This window comes from Camponotus vicinus, unplaced genomic scaffold (assembly GCF_025532165.1).
Source record: "Camponotus vicinus isolate PSW18456_S1 unplaced genomic scaffold, iyCamVici1.0 SCAF_13, whole genome shotgun sequence".
Classification (NCBI taxonomy): Eukaryota; Metazoa; Arthropoda; class Insecta; order Hymenoptera; family Formicidae; genus Camponotus; species Camponotus vicinus.
Window position 1 is genome coordinate 6,638,246 of NW_028141949.1, and position 16,119 is coordinate 6,654,364.

The 16,119-nt window shown below is 28.1% G+C and overlaps 2 protein-coding genes across 5 annotated transcripts; both read right to left on the bottom strand.

Moving 5' to 3' along the window:
- Window positions 1–383: 383 nt before the first annotated feature.
- Window positions 384–2,984, bottom strand: Scu (hydroxysteroid 17-beta dehydrogenase 10). Its single transcript, XM_083087530.1, has 5 exons — window positions 2,856–2,984; window positions 2,604–2,717; window positions 1,631–1,795; window positions 1,131–1,467; window positions 384–767 (listed from the first exon to the last, which is right to left on the bottom strand). Exons 2-5 carry the CDS (start codon window positions 2,610–2,612, stop codon window positions 511–513), a joined length of 768 nt encoding a protein of 255 aa, XP_082943656.1. The 5' UTR covers window positions 2,613–2,717; window positions 2,856–2,984; the 3' UTR covers window positions 384–510.
- A 457-nt stretch (window positions 2,985–3,441) lies between these two features.
- On the bottom strand, window positions 3,442–15,929 carry Roq (RING finger and CCCH-type zinc finger domain-containing protein roquin). Of its 4 annotated transcripts, none has more exons than XM_083085861.1 (16): window positions 15,770–15,929; window positions 14,704–14,866; window positions 14,326–14,551; window positions 13,842–14,075; window positions 13,434–13,609; window positions 12,919–13,252; window positions 12,539–12,827; window positions 12,077–12,219; window positions 11,511–11,818; window positions 10,862–10,990; window positions 10,355–10,569; window positions 9,808–9,935; window positions 9,443–9,623; window positions 9,262–9,331; window positions 8,618–8,842; window positions 3,442–8,245 (listed from the first exon to the last, which is right to left on the bottom strand). In XM_083085861.1, exons 2-16 carry the CDS (start codon window positions 14,863–14,865, stop codon window positions 8,078–8,080), a joined length of 2,988 nt encoding a protein of 995 aa, XP_082941987.1. In that variant the 5' UTR covers window position 14,866; window positions 15,770–15,929; the 3' UTR covers window positions 3,442–8,077. The 4 variants fall into 4 exon arrangements, with proteins under 4 accessions (XP_082941987.1, XP_082941983.1, XP_082941984.1 ...); XM_083085857.1 differs by having other exon boundaries at window positions 10,355–10,587; XM_083085858.1 differs by having other exon boundaries at window positions 10,355–10,587; window positions 15,667–15,926.
- Between the last annotated feature and the right edge of the window lie 190 nt (window positions 15,930–16,119).

Sequence of the window (16,119 nt, forward strand, 5' to 3'; positions counted from 1 at the left end):
AATAAAAAATAAATTATAAACTTCATATATTTAAAAGTATCTTATAGAATATATTTTTATTATTTATTTTATAAAATATATTTTTTAATTAAATTAAAAGTAGAAATTCTAAAAAATATTAAAAATATTATAATTAAAACTTATACATTTTGAAAAAGCAAGTTGTAATTGTATATATACACATTAAAAATTACAAGTTGCATGTAAAAAAGGTAATTTTATTTAAATCTTTTATAAACTTTTTTTAAGCCTTATTATTTATAAAATACAACATATTATGTACAGCTCTTTATATAGATATATAGATTATTATGATATATCCCACAGAGTATAAAAAATTTAAAAGAGAGGAGAGGATGAGATAAAAAATTTCCCAAGTATCATAAAGTTTACAGAAAACTTAAAATTTTATGTATACATATATATACAAAAAAATAGAAATACAAAAAAAATTTTTAATGATTTAATTCCATATGGAATATTCTATCAATATGAAAGACTGATGATCTTTTAAGCTTGCATTCTTAGAGCACCATCCAATCTAATTGTCTCCCCATTCAGTAGTGGATTTTCCACAATCTGTTGCACCAACATTGCATACTCATCAGGATTTCCTAATCTTTGAGGGAAGGGAATACTCTTTGCTAGAAAAACTCGCACCTTCTCTGGCAACTCCATTAATAACGGAGTGTTAAAAAGTCCTGGAGCAATTGTCACGACACGAATTCCGTCCCTGGAAAGGTCGCGAGCTATTGGCAAGGTCATTCCTATATAAGAATAAAAAAGATGATAATAATAGATAGAATAGATAAGAAATAGAAAGATAAGATAAGGAGGCAAAGTTTATAAATTAAGATAAAAGAAAATTGAATGTGTAAGTAGTAAGCATGTTAATATGAAAAAAAAATGTGTATATATGTGTGTGTGTGTGTGTGTGTGTGTGTGTACATATATATATATATATATATATATATATATATATATATATATATATATATATATATACTCATTTTGTTTTTTGTTTCATATTCTTAATATACCTACTACTTACACATATTCAATTTTCTCTGATCTTAATTTAATTAAATTTATAATTCATATTATTTAATTTATAAGATAAAATACAGTACCTACAATTGCTCCTTTCGAAGCAGAATAAGCAGCCTGGCCCATTTGGCCATCAAATGCTGCGACACTTGCAGTATTAATAATTACACCCCTTTGACCATCTTGATTAGGAGTATTTTCAATCATCAGACCAACAGAAAGGCGAATGGCATTGAAAGTACCAACTGTGTTGACTTGGAGAACCTTAGAAAAGTCCTCCAATTTGTGAGGGAGTTTCTTATTGCTATTGTATGTCTTAAAAGCGATTGCAATGCCAGCAGCGTTAACTAAGACATCCAGCTTGCCAAATTTTTGTTTTGTAAGCTCAAGAGCAGCTTGAACATCTGATTCTGAAGTTACCTAATAAGAGATAATATGTTTTAAGGTATAAAATAGAAAAGTGTTAAGAGATAATATAGTAATATAAAAATAAAATAATGAGAAAAGAATATATAATGCAATTTGCATAACTTAATATCAAAAATTATAAAAGTACAATGACTATACTAAATGTTATGCATACATCCATAGGTGCAAATATTGCATTCTCTCCTAATTCTTCAGCTACAGTTTTGCCTTTTGAAGCAGGCAAATCAGCAATAACTGCCTTTGCGCCTTGCTTAATAAATCTTTCTACAGTACCACGGCCTAATCCGGAGGCACCGCCAGTCACCAAAGCTACAATACCCTGTAAAAAAATTTCCAGATCCATGTTGGTATTCAAATGAATAAGTTTTATAACATAACAACTTTAATATACACAGATATACATAAATATTTTATTTTAATTCTTGATTGATTATCTCAAAAATTAATATTATTTAAACATTAAAGTAAAAAATAGGCGAATTTAAGTTCGACTTTTGATTTATATTTTATCTCTATTCTTTTTGTACATTTTTTTCTATTTTCTTTCAATATTTAAATATACTTGTTATATGGAAAAAATACAATTAAAAAATAAGTAAACTTACATTGAGCATAAAAAATAAGTAAATTTATATTGAGCATAAAAAAAATTGCACTTTTCATATGAACTTTCTTTTTTTTTTTGCATATTTTTCATTGTCAATGAATATAAATTTATTTTATAAACTCAGATTGCAATGGAAAATCACTTGATTTTGACAAATAATACAATGCAAAAAAGAAAAAATATAATATAATAATGTATCGCACCAACCTAAATAAATTTCTAACAAATCTATGAAGAAGAAAACAACATACACACATTATTACTGATAAACAATCATATATACAATTATTGAGCATAGCAATTACAAATCAAAAACAAATGATAAGAGAAATAATCTCAACTGGAATGTTATAAGCTTTATGATTGGAAAAAAATACATAGTATATTATCATAAAATAATCATATATGAAATATTAAAATAATATAACATAGTAATATATTATTTACAAAATCCACAAATATAAAACATCTATTATATTTTTGTTATAAAAAGTAGAAATATATGAACATTTAAACATACCTTCAACATCTTCAAGTTTCAATTACTCTTAAAAAAGATCAATATCAATGATTGTTTGCACCAATTGATCCGATTATCGGTTACCAAGTTTATTCCAAGGTCTTCGTAAGCGGTCTAAAAAATTCCACAAGTGATTCTACATTAAATAGCAAGATTGAAATAAACAATGACTAGCGAATTATCTAGTATGGACTTTGAATTCCATAGTTAATAAAATGCTATTAAGTCAATAGAAATAAGAGAAATATTTACCGGTGGGATGTAAAAAATATGGATATTTGATATTTAGAAAAATAATTTAGTAAAAAAAGGTAAACGTGGAATTATATATAAGCTGCGCGTCGCACAGAAAAGTTATATTAAAGGTGAGTTCAGAAATCTTATCCGAGAAGTAGACCAATCAGGACAAAGAAATCTTTGTTCCTCTTTTGATTGGTCAATTAAATACTATTTTACTCTACCGATAGAATTTCCGAACGTATCACGAGACAACGCATCTAATACGCGGTTTATTCAATTGATTATAAAGATACTGCATTTTATAAAGTTTGTATTTCAAATATTCACTTTCAAATATTTACTCAGGAAAGAATTTAAATCAATTTAGTAGAGAAGAAAATCCTATTTATTAATGGAAACTGAAGAGAATACAAGTCGCTTAAATTTTTCACCTGAAAAACACTACGAAATATTTAATATTACATATTTAAATATGTATAAACAAAATTATTTCAGAAATCATAATAGGGAAAATACCATCACACAAGAATGTTATATTGAGTAAATAAATATATTTATATGTTACACTTTCACACTTACAGTACACAGTCGTTGAAAAATACATGAAAAGTGCGTGTATTTATGAGCATATATATAGAATTTTTCATAGTAAATAATTTTATAGTAAAGTATAAAAGAGAGAGGTGTGTTATACTATTTTATTATATTTAATTATAAAATTTTTACCATATAAAACAACTATCTTCTCTCAATCATTATTAAATATTTCATAACACAACATAATAATTAATTTTTGTTCTTTCTCTCAAAAGTATATCTTTTTACATAATTATTTCGTTCATATATGATTAAAATGAGTTCATTGTAATAGAATAAAATTTTATTTCTATAGTAAAATTTTATTTAACGCTTTAGTTATATAATTATAATTTTATAAGAATATATACATTGTCTCATGAGAGAATGATTTCGATCTGTGCATTGAGTAAAATGGATGAAAATAAAAGTCTTTTTCTCTGATGTGATATTAAATAGCAAATACACATGATACACTTTAAATGTAAGTAATGTTTATTGAGCTCTACACATTGCTATTTACCTCACACACAATATTGTTATTGAATTACTCTCAGTTTTTCTAGAGATGAATTTGAAAGATGACAATTATTCTCTCTCTCATAGGACAGAGTATAGATTAATGAATCATAATTTTTTCTTAACATTAATTATAAATTTCTGCCATGAGTTTTTATTACAATATTACGATTCGCCTCATTATTTGCCTAATTATTATTAAATTATATTATATGATTATATATAATACGATTTAATATAAAATTATATTATACGCAATTATATATAATTATTAGCGTTAAGGGAACGACGGATTTACCGCGCTGGTGAATAAGTTTTTCTGTTGTACTGATAAGTGGCAAGTGCATTGAGTGACTATAATATATCGTCATATATTCCGATATGTGATATCGCTATCTATATAATATCGCATTATTATAATGTTCAAACAAAGAACAAGTTAATATATATCAAATAGAATCATATCGTACCATCATCGACACGTATGTATCTCGATTGTACATACACAGTGGTAGGTCTGACATGTTTAACATGCAATATTATAATAAATCAGAAGCACATTCTGCACAAACATAGAATCGCGTTGCACTCGTTACTTCCCGGTGTATTTCTTTTTTTTTTTATTGGAGGATCCGCAAAATTTTGTTAGAATTTAAATTTATTTCTTCCTCTGATTCTTTAAAGAAATTAACAAATGTAATAGAGAAAATCACTTTTACATTAGAATGATCCTTAGCAAAAGTAATAACTTATATTAATTATGGTTTAAATTTTATTACTATATTTATTTAGTAAACTTGATAAATTAATTTTATTATATAAAAATGTAATTAATTTTATATCTAATAATTATTGAAATTAATTATCGAATAATGTAAGCATAAGGATTATTCTCATTATCAATTCTCGATAATTTTGCGAACCTCAGTTTTTATACACAACCTACACTCTCTTTACTTTTTCTCTATTTTTTTATAATTAATTTTTCCTATATAGAGAATAATAGTAAAGAAAGAATAGAGGAAGTTGGCGGTATGATTTTTATATGTATATACATAACGGATAATCCTTGTCATATATTCCATGGCAAGGGTGGCTTTTATACATATACACATACATATATGTATATGTATAAATATAAAATATTTTCTCTTAAATAAGATTTTTTAAATTTTTAGCAGTGATTTACCAAAAAAATCTTTTTAATATAATTTCTCTTTCACAATAAAAAATATAATTTTTTTCTCGAAATAAATTGTAACTTCTTAAATAAGAAAATATTAATTTTTAAAATCAATTTTCTTTAAAAGAGATATATAAATATTATTAATCTTATTGTATTTGTATAAACAAAATAATTGAAGAAATCCTATTCAAGAGAATGAATTTAGTTTTATTATTAAAGAAGAATCTTTCTGATAAAATTTTTCATAATGCCATCCGTTACATAATTATTATATACTGCATAATTATAATAAGATAAAAAAATATATATAAATAAAATTTACAATAAAACTGATAATGAACAACTGTTATATCACGCGCGCAAGTGCACGATTATTGCATAATAATGAACAAAAACGATTGAAAATTGCACCATGTTCTTTTATAAGGCTAACTCTTTAAAAATCTGCATCGGTTAATTGATATATTTTGCTATAATTAATGTCAAATAATTATATACGAAACTCATATGCATGTACATGTATATATGATAAGATTAATTATATATTATTGATATATATGTTATTTTCAATTAAAAATTAACAATTAATAAGAAGTCAAATAATAAAAACTTAATAACAAAAATATTGTTAATCAAATTACAAAATCGCAATATTTCTTCAGTTTTTTTAAACGATTCAATTATTGCCACACAATTAGCATTATATAAAATCCTTACATATATTTCAAAGAAAAGATATTATGTGCAAAAAAGTACGTCAATTTTTTTATTATATTTAATACTTTTTATGAAATATCAAAAATTAAAATGTAAAATAATATATATATACTTTCAATTTTATCCGAAATTTAGAAAAAAGACTAATATCTTAGTTTTTCATGATTTTCCTATTTTTCTAAAAATTAATATCCGATCTTCTTGCCATATAATTTGCATAATAAATGCATACAAAAGTTATTTCATAAAATTTAAAAGAAAGCCAATGTATTAATTTCCTGATTTTATTTAGCAGTTTTTCTCTTTTTTTTGAAAAAAATTTGAAAAGAAATTCAAGTAATAATTCAATTAATTAATAAAAAAACACAAAAACATTAATTTTATCCTATATAATGTATGTACACTCGGCAACAGAAATACCTTAATACATGAATTTAAATGTCAAGGCATATATATGGAAAATGCATATAATGTTTTAATATGTGCATAAATTTATGTAATAAGACATTTCTGTCCCCACGTGTACATATACTACTGCTAAAAAGAAAAATTTACTCCAATTATCTATAGTTCTTTTAATAGAAAAAAAAGATAACTTTCATTCGAACATAGTATAGTTCGTTCTAAAGGTTTATAAGATAAAGTCGATGAGAGATCTCATCTGTCATATAAAAAAAAATGTTGCTTCCACTAAAACTGGAACTGTTCTCTTATCGTTCTTTGTTATTCCGTAAAAATAGAAAAACAGAGACGATTTGGATTGCAACGATTTACTAAAATGACCAGACTCCCCTCCTCTGAGACGGCTCTTCAATTCATACTTTCTTTCCCGAAATATAAAATATTCTAAAAAATTTTGACAATTTAACAATTCTATATACATATATATATATATATATATATATATATATATATATATATATATATATACACACATATATATATAATTGTGATTATATTAAATATATTTCAAACTTCATTAATAATAAGGATAATAATAATTTTTAAGTTTTTGGAAATTAAGGTTTTGGAAATTTCAGAATTTGATTATAAAAATTAATTGCATTTAGAAATAAAATATCACAGACTTCTACATATATGTATATATACATACATACATAAATATAAATATATATATATATATATATATATATATGTATGTATGTATGTATGTATGTACTATATTATATAAAAATCTGTATGTTGTATATAGAATGAGCCGTCTCGAATATCGAGGTAGGATGGTTTCGCTTCTTTTTCCATCTTTTTCGGAATATAGAAATTCTATAAATAGAACGTCCTCCAAAGGAACGCAGTTTTTTTTTAGCATATATATATATCTACACAATATATGTATAAGCATGTAATATAATAACGCGTTGTTATTATTATTATTATTGTAAGAGACAATTAACCTTGTCGATCAGGTCAAGCGCAGTCAGCATTCTTTTAGAATGTATTATTTATTATATTTGCATGTGATACCGTATCATCGATAGAGAGTATACGATCCGCATATAATTAAATACGTTATCTAATATATTTATCTACACGTTTTCATATCCCACCGAGTCATTGTTTATAAAACACTGACTATATATTATTGCTAAATTTTAATAAACCCCATAAATCTCTTCTTTGTTAATCTTATTATCTTATCTTTTTATGTCTCCCCTAAATCAGAAAGAAAAGATAGGTCGACGATACAGATAAAAAGATATTTTTTTGAAAAATCTAATTAAAAAATTTTAAAATATATTAAATTATTTGATTAAGTAAACAGTATAAATTGAGTCAATTTTGGCATTTTTTCTTGATTGCACGCAGCCATTCATTTATATTTAAGATTAGCTTGAATTTTGTTTATCTCAACAATTGAAAATTGATGTGCTCAACATATACATGTAATTGACGATTATTATTAATTTGGAAATTATATAATAACAATTGTAAAATTATATAATTTCCACATTTTTATTATACGCGATACTGTATTTAATTAATTAAAATAAAAATATTCAAAGATGTTTAGATTCGCAGGTCTGCGTGTACTTTATATATCTCTTCACGAATTGAAGAAATTCTTACTTTCTATCGATATTAGTTTACAGAAATACAAAAGGAGATCGATTTAGACATGCAAAAATACATGTTTTCAAAGAGACGAAGAAAAAATAGTGTCAATAGGAAAGTGGAGAGGAGATTATATAATGTTATAGAGTAGAATAAATAAATATTATTTATTCTTGGAAGTGGTGGTAGTGGTGGTAGTGGTTGTAGTGGTGGTAATAATATCCTCCTCACCTCCACTGGACCAATGCTTCTCCTGCTCTCGTAATTCGAATTCCCATCGCAATTCCAGTTCCCGCATGTCATTCGCGATTCCCGCTTCATACGTATCCTCCTGATTAATCAATTAATCAATCACAAACATAGGAATTATTCTTAATAATTATATATTATTAATAGTAATTATAAATATATAAATTCAATATTTATTATCATTATTTATCATTATATATTAAGCAACATCACGATTAAGCAACGGTCACGATTAATATTTTGATAGATAGACGCGATAGATAAGATATATGAAATCATAAGATATGAGTTTTAATCAAATCCGTATTGTTTACATAAATCAAGAAAATAACTTAATAAAATCGATAAAGAGCACAAATCTGATCCTAGATAAAAATTAATAAATATAAGAATTATTTTTGTACTCTTATTAAATAAATTCTAAAATGAAATTAAATATAATGACATAACTTACTTCCTCAATTTTATAATCCGGATTGTATTCCTGATTTGACAGCCAATCATTAGAGGATTGCTGGATCCATGGAAACGTAGTGGTACCAGTACCAGTACCATATGGATTACAGCTCCAATTTCGCATATCTCTTTCTCTTTCCCTGATACCTGCTTCAATCATCTGCAATTCTTGTGCAAGCCGTTCGCCCGCCGTGAAAAAAGTGGTGGCTCCTTGTGTCGCTAACTAAGATAAGTATATATTTATATATTAATGAAAATACATGAATAATATATTAATGATGAAAATAATATCAACTTTGATATCAAATATTTTCAAAATTATTTTTAGAGAAAACAATATATGTGTGGTCTTACTTCTACTACAATAACAAATTCTGTAGCAGTAAAATATGATATTAGTTTTTCTTTAATAAGAAAATAAAGTATCAAAGAAAATCATCATTTATTAGAGTTTTCCAGAAAATCATCATTTATTAGTTTTAGAGATTATCATTTATTAGAATTTTTCAATTTTCAGTATCATATAATTTAATATATCATATTACATATCATATATGGTATGAGAATTAAGTAATTTTGTATTGGTGGTATGAGAATTAAGTATTTTTCATATTTTACAGAAGACGAAGCACAATTTATTACCTTTAAGTCATTGAGTTTCTTCTCGAGATGTCTGAGTTGCTGCTTTACCTTTTGCGATTCAAGAATCAAGCTGAAACATATATATGTATAATAATATACATACATACTCACATATATATATATATATATATATATATATATATATATATATATATATATGCAAATATATTCTATTACTCACTCTTTACTCGACATGTATTCCGATCTCGAAAATTGCGGTAGCGATTCTGGAGCAACGATATTACGGCCAAGAGTGATATAATTCTCGTTCATGAAACCGCTACCGCCACCGCCACTACCGTCACTGGGGGTTGTCGACGTCATGGATTGTATACCGCCATTCGCGCCAATTGTCACGTATGCTGCAGTAATTTGTTAATTATATAATTTTAATATCAATTTAATAATTATATCAATATATATGTATATATGTTTACATATAATTTATTGATAAAAATCACATCGAATTATTAATATATAAAATAATATAAATATAATTAATGTATATAATTCTATGCAACACACATGTCTTATTTTTGCACTCACGTTGATTGCCATAATACAAAGAGGTTACAGAGTTTGGACTCCTGTATGCAGTGGATTGCGCAGAGGTGGGTCCAATCCCTTCATTGTAGAAACTTGCAAAGTGTTGCAGAGGCCCATTGCAGGGAGATCTATTATTATCAATTTCATATAAATTGTAAAAGTATAATTATTATAAAATGTTATCACTAAAATTAAATATTATTAAACAATTGTAAAGAACATTAATGTTAATAAATTAATATTAATATTAATAAATATTATATTAATATAGTAAAATATAATAAAAAATAACAATTAATAATTATATTAATCTATAATAATATATATTTTATACACATCTGCAATTGTAATTTTAAAGTTCTTCTTTAATTTTTCATGAATTGTATCGTTAAACTTTTTGATCTAGTTGTAATCAAATTTATTCTTTTTCATTATTTCTTTTTCATTCCAATTAAAAAATTAATAATTGTTTTTTTTACTATATATACAACATCATATTGATGTAATTTTATATTATTTGCATTTATTATCACTATTATTATTGCACCTTATCAGGGTTTTGGACAATCTCGAGATGGATCCCTGTTTGTTGGCTGGTGACAAAGAGGCTGCGGGAGGCATGTCCAATAAGGGCACAAAGGGCGCATCATCGTCGAACAGATGCGAAACCGCGGGTGGTGATTCTGTTCCAGAAGGACAGCGAAAGTTATTTGCAGCAGCCCATATTGAGAAATTATTAGATGTAGTCAACAAGTCGCCTTCCTGTCGAAGATCATAATTCTAAAGAAAAATATAGAATAAATATATAATGAATAAAATATAATAAAATAATATATGTTACAATATGAGGAAGAAATTTACTATAAATATAAAAAAAAGATATATGTATAAAAAAGGAAGATCTTTAAAAGAGAATATTTAATAAAGGAGAGAAATATAATCTTTTATTTCTTAATATATATATTAATTATATATATTATTTGTTAATATATATTATATATTATACAAAAGAGAGAGCTTGAATGTAAAAAAATAAAAATGGTCAGTTTATTACCGTTTTCATTTGCGGGGAAATTAGTTGCTGCTGTTGCTGCTGCTGTTTGCCAATAATTGTTTCCAATTGATTCAGAATCTCCATTCTACGTTGCAGTAGCATTGCCAACATAGTTTTTGCCGTTCGTTGCTATAACATTTATTTTACAGCTCTATTAATACTTATTAAAATATTATAGCATTAATATTAAGATTATTTTCTCTCCTCTCTCTCTACTCATTATATTTATTAAAGTTATCTGTATAATTATATATTTGTTATAATTATTTACTAAAATTAATGGTCTATATTCTAAATTCTCTTTCATCGATAAAAAAGTGCCTCTAAAAGTGGCTTGTAGCCCGAAGACTTATAAGCTACTTTTATCGATAAAAGAGGATATCAAAATATGAAAATCAATATATATATATACACAAACCATAATAATTTTAGTCTTTTATTCTAGCTTTAAAAATGTATTATTGTTAAAGGTTTTTGCACTTCAGATTCACTTAATAAGTAGGAAGTTGTACGGAATTTGATTCGTGCAGTAAAAAAGAAATTTTACTTTTATTCTAAAAAATCTTTCATTTTATTATCAGTAAAATAAATTTGTATGTTTTATGTTTATCTAAATGTTATTTATTACAAAAAAATAATTTTCCCTCACTTTTTTGTCGTTTGCTACATGATTTGCTGGTACGATTTGCGGAGTATCCCACATTCCGAGATTTGTCGTGGTCGTTGGAGAAGACCCATAATCAACAGGGGCAACTGATCCTGGCGACATTATGTAATGTCCTGAACAGTGGACAGCAGATCCTCCGCCATCTATCATAGCTCCTCCCTTCACAGAGCACAGACCAAGATGCGGTAAGTTTTGCGGGGATGCAGACGGCAGCATGTAAGTTGACGTCAATGAATCGATCAAGTTAGTTTCTAGATTGGTCGGAATGGGCATCGGATGCTGCACGGCCGCTGAAGTAATTCAAATAAAATAACAGATATTTATTCTACTTCAGTCTATGTACATTATGTTTTACTTAATTTATTCTGCTTCAAAGAAATATCGATCAGTATAACTTTAATTTTCACAATATCTATCGGTTTTTTTTATTCAATAAAGAATAAAAATTAAAATTTCTCCTTAGTTATATATACGCGTGTGTGCGTATCTCCCTTCAATTTCATTCTTAAATGGAATTATATAATTATAAATATTCATTATATACTCACTTTCTCTATCATGTGTTTTGGCAGAATGATAAGCTGTTAAATCGCCATTCTGTTTATTAAAGGTCTTGTTATTCTTCTCGCCCTTTGATTCTATCTGATTTGAAGTCGTTCTGACACTCAATTTGCGATTCTTCGATCTGTATCTGTATGTAAAAAGTATTGAAATCAATGATATATTCATACTATCACCAAAAATATATATTATTTATACAATCTGCAAACTTGCAGTATAACAATAAAAAAGTATTACTAATTTGATATGAAATAGTCGAGAAAATGTTAATTATTATTCAAGATTATATATATTATTGAATCTTCTAAAATATAATTTATAACAATGCCTAATATTTATAATTTATTTTAATATCGATTCCTTTTTTTAATATATTGCATATTCTTTATAATCCTTTCTCTCTCTTTTGTTCATATAAATAAATAAATGTATTAGATATACAGACTTACTTATCAAGCTCAGTGTCGCTGTGGGCGAAGGTACAATTGTTAGATCGCGGACAAGTGCCGCGAAGAGCCAGATCTCTGCACATGCTGACTTTGTACTTGCCAGTTGTCGGACCCGGGCACGGACCTCCGCCAGATCCGCCACCTCCACTGTCTTGTGTCGCTGATTTTCGATTTCCACCGCCGGTATTGCCGCCTCCGTGTTGTCGCACAAAATCCACCAACGCAGCCACAACTATTCGTACGGCCTCTAAAGCTGCTCGACATTCAGCCAAGCTTGGTGGTTCCGTCTCTAAAAATTATATATTCAAGTTTTTTTTTTATTTAATTATAAAAAATTTTTTTAATATTAGAAATCATATATAGCATGTATATCATTATACCTGGACTGGGATCTATGGCGGCCAACAATTCCAATTGTGGCCTGAGACCACTCAATTGCCCAGGATCTGGAGTACGCTGTAATGCTATCACAAGTTCCTGAACACTTTGGGCAAATGATTGTGGTGTCTGCAATTTGTCAATGATACTTTGCATATGAGACTTGTGTGCGGTATCGCCATAGAGTAGAGCCGACCATTGGTCGGGCGCAATGCGTAGTCCCGCTTCTGTGGCAATCTGTACGATTTGCGCATCATGCTCGCGTCTCAAAGCCTCATAAGTGCGAAACTCTTCTTTTAGCTGCATCAGCGACGAATCCCCTTCGCGTTTCGACACCTGTTAATACAGAGAAATAATAATAATAATTGATATATATAGCCATTAAAAAGATATCAGTGATTTTTGAGAATTTATACATAATTATATATTTATGTAAATATATATAATTCTTTTTTTTAGAATATAGCATTTGATTTAAAAGCATTCAAATACTTTTGTAATTGTCACTGTATATTACCTTGAAACAACTCGCGCGATACAAAAGTTGCACTACATGACCAATGCTGGTCTTGCTGGCTTGTGGAAAGTGTGGCTCCAAACGTTGTACCACAAACATCACCAATACTTTGCGCGATAGTGCTGAACCATCCTCCAATGCCAACAGCACAAGTTTCAATACTTCTTCTTGCATCGCTAAAAATAAGAAAAAAGTAATTGTAGAAACAAAAGTGCATAGTTTTTTTGTGCTTGCATAGTTTCGTTTAAAAAATAATACATATGTATCATTGTAACTGTAGAACTGTAGAAATACCACCACAAAATCAAATATGATTAATTTTTTCTCTTTACTTTTTCTTTAACAATAAGTAAAAAAAATATAGCTTATTTGAATTCATCTCTCTTATCTTTTACAAATAAAATTTACCTGGCCCGAGAAATTGGCAACCGCGAGCACGTACAGCTGCCCACAGATTGGCACTGAGCTGTTGAGGGTTTTGATGTTGTAGTATGAGTTCGGTAACGGTGCGCTCGCCGAGACTACGAGCGGCGCGCAGGGCGCGCGCTCTACCCTCTGGTTCCACTAATTGACAGCCTAACAGTGTCACCAGTTTACGTTGCATGGGTCGGGACACTAACCCTCCGCCCCCGCCTCCGATACCTACATATATCATAACAATTTCATAACTTATATTAATTATCACGACGATTTATATGTTTACTATAACATAATATATAAATTTTAACAATCTACAATATATTCTACAAAGAAATTCAATATAATTTATACAGCAATCTACTATAGCAATATGTTATTTATTTTCTTGTATAATAAATTTTAGTTTAATTTTTATTCTTAAATATATTTGTAATACTTATATCTGATATTTAAAAATAGATATTATACATGCCTGCAGTGTTAGTGGTCTGACATGGTTTGAGATAAAGCGCGAGCTCCTCAATGCAACTCTTGGCCCGCAGATAGTTGGCATGTTGGTCAACCGGTAGCAACTTCTGATAATTTTGTTGCTGATTCGACACAGATGCTGACGAGACGACAGTAGAAATTGGATTGCCTAACAATTGCAATAGTGCTTCATTTACCGGTAATCTCTCCACATCGGTGTTGATAATGCTCTGTGCAAAAGGAATAAAGTAATTAAATATTAAATAACATTGTCGTACAATGTATACAACATATGTATTAAGTAAAATATATATAAAGAATATATATACAACTATACAAATACACATTCATACATATATTATTATTGATATTTTTTGCATACCTGATCGAAAGGACACTGCTTGCGATGCAGATTGGCGAGACAGGCGCGACATATTGTATGGCCGCAACCAAGCGATATAGGGCCTCGTATGGCTGCATCAAAGTCATGACAGCAAATTGGACATGACAGGAATTCAGTCCACTGTGGTGCCTGTATCGGCATTCTATGGGGTAGAAAAAATACAAACTTACATACATTTAGAAAAAAGAAAAATATATAGTCATTTGTGAAATTTACCAAATATATTTAAAATTCTGATAAATATTTTATAACATTTACATATGCTTACAATTTGTCTGTAATGTATAGTTTTATATCTCAAATAATAAGTTTCATAAATTGTCATTTAATCTTTTAACAGATGACTTGACAAAATAGATGAATAGTGACTAATAATAATTAATAGTAATTGTAACTAATAATAACTAATAATAATAATCATTTTATATAAATGTATGTTATTTTTAAAATAATTATCGCATTTTAACGAAAAAAATGCAATTTTAATTATGAATTTCATGTTGTCAATAATGTGAAATTAACGAAAAAAATAGAAAAGCATGGAAGATAAAAATAGAAAAGCATGGAAGATAAAATGTAAATGTAACGTAGATAAAATATAAATATAGTATAAATGAGCAAAAATAGAAAGTTGTAGGTAATGTTGATATCTCTCTCTTGAAGGTATAAAATTTATGTAAAGTACACAGAATGTAAAGAGAAAGTGTAAGAGTATAGAAAGTGCAGTTATAGGGAGAACAAACTCGATAAATTCTGCCTCATAACCATATTTTGCTGAGGTTTCTAGATCGAGAAATCACGGCGCAATACGGCAAGATCATTCTGATTCAATAAATCGATCATCCTTACACGTTGTAGGGAATAATCGCAAGAATTTCTCGGAATTTGTAAGAAAAATTCGACGAAACAGTCGCATTATTCGTGTCGCTGACGAAAACCTGCCTCTATCGCGATGTCCTCGATATCATGACAGCGACTTTCGGAATCCGGAAGATCACGTAAACTAATCGGCGATATAAAATCCACCGTTAGCATCATCACCCACCTCGTTACAGCGAAACATCACATCGATTACACTTTTTGCGCATCACTCTTCTCGCGCAGTTTTGCGCGACTCGGATCTCTAATCTCAACCTTTATCGCACCATAGATCATCAACATGTAAACGCGACGACGACACGAGATGACACGAGAAGCTGCTCGATAGTTTCCCTCTACGCCGTCCTGCGACGCTATTTCAAGCGTGGAAGGCGTACGTTCGAAAACCAACTCGCTGACGGAGTAACGTTCGATCGACCAATCGGGATAAAGGGAGCGAAAAATTCCACCCTTCCGATTGGTCGATTAAACCCTCCCGAGAAGTAGATTCTTCGAACGCGAAATGTCAAAATGACG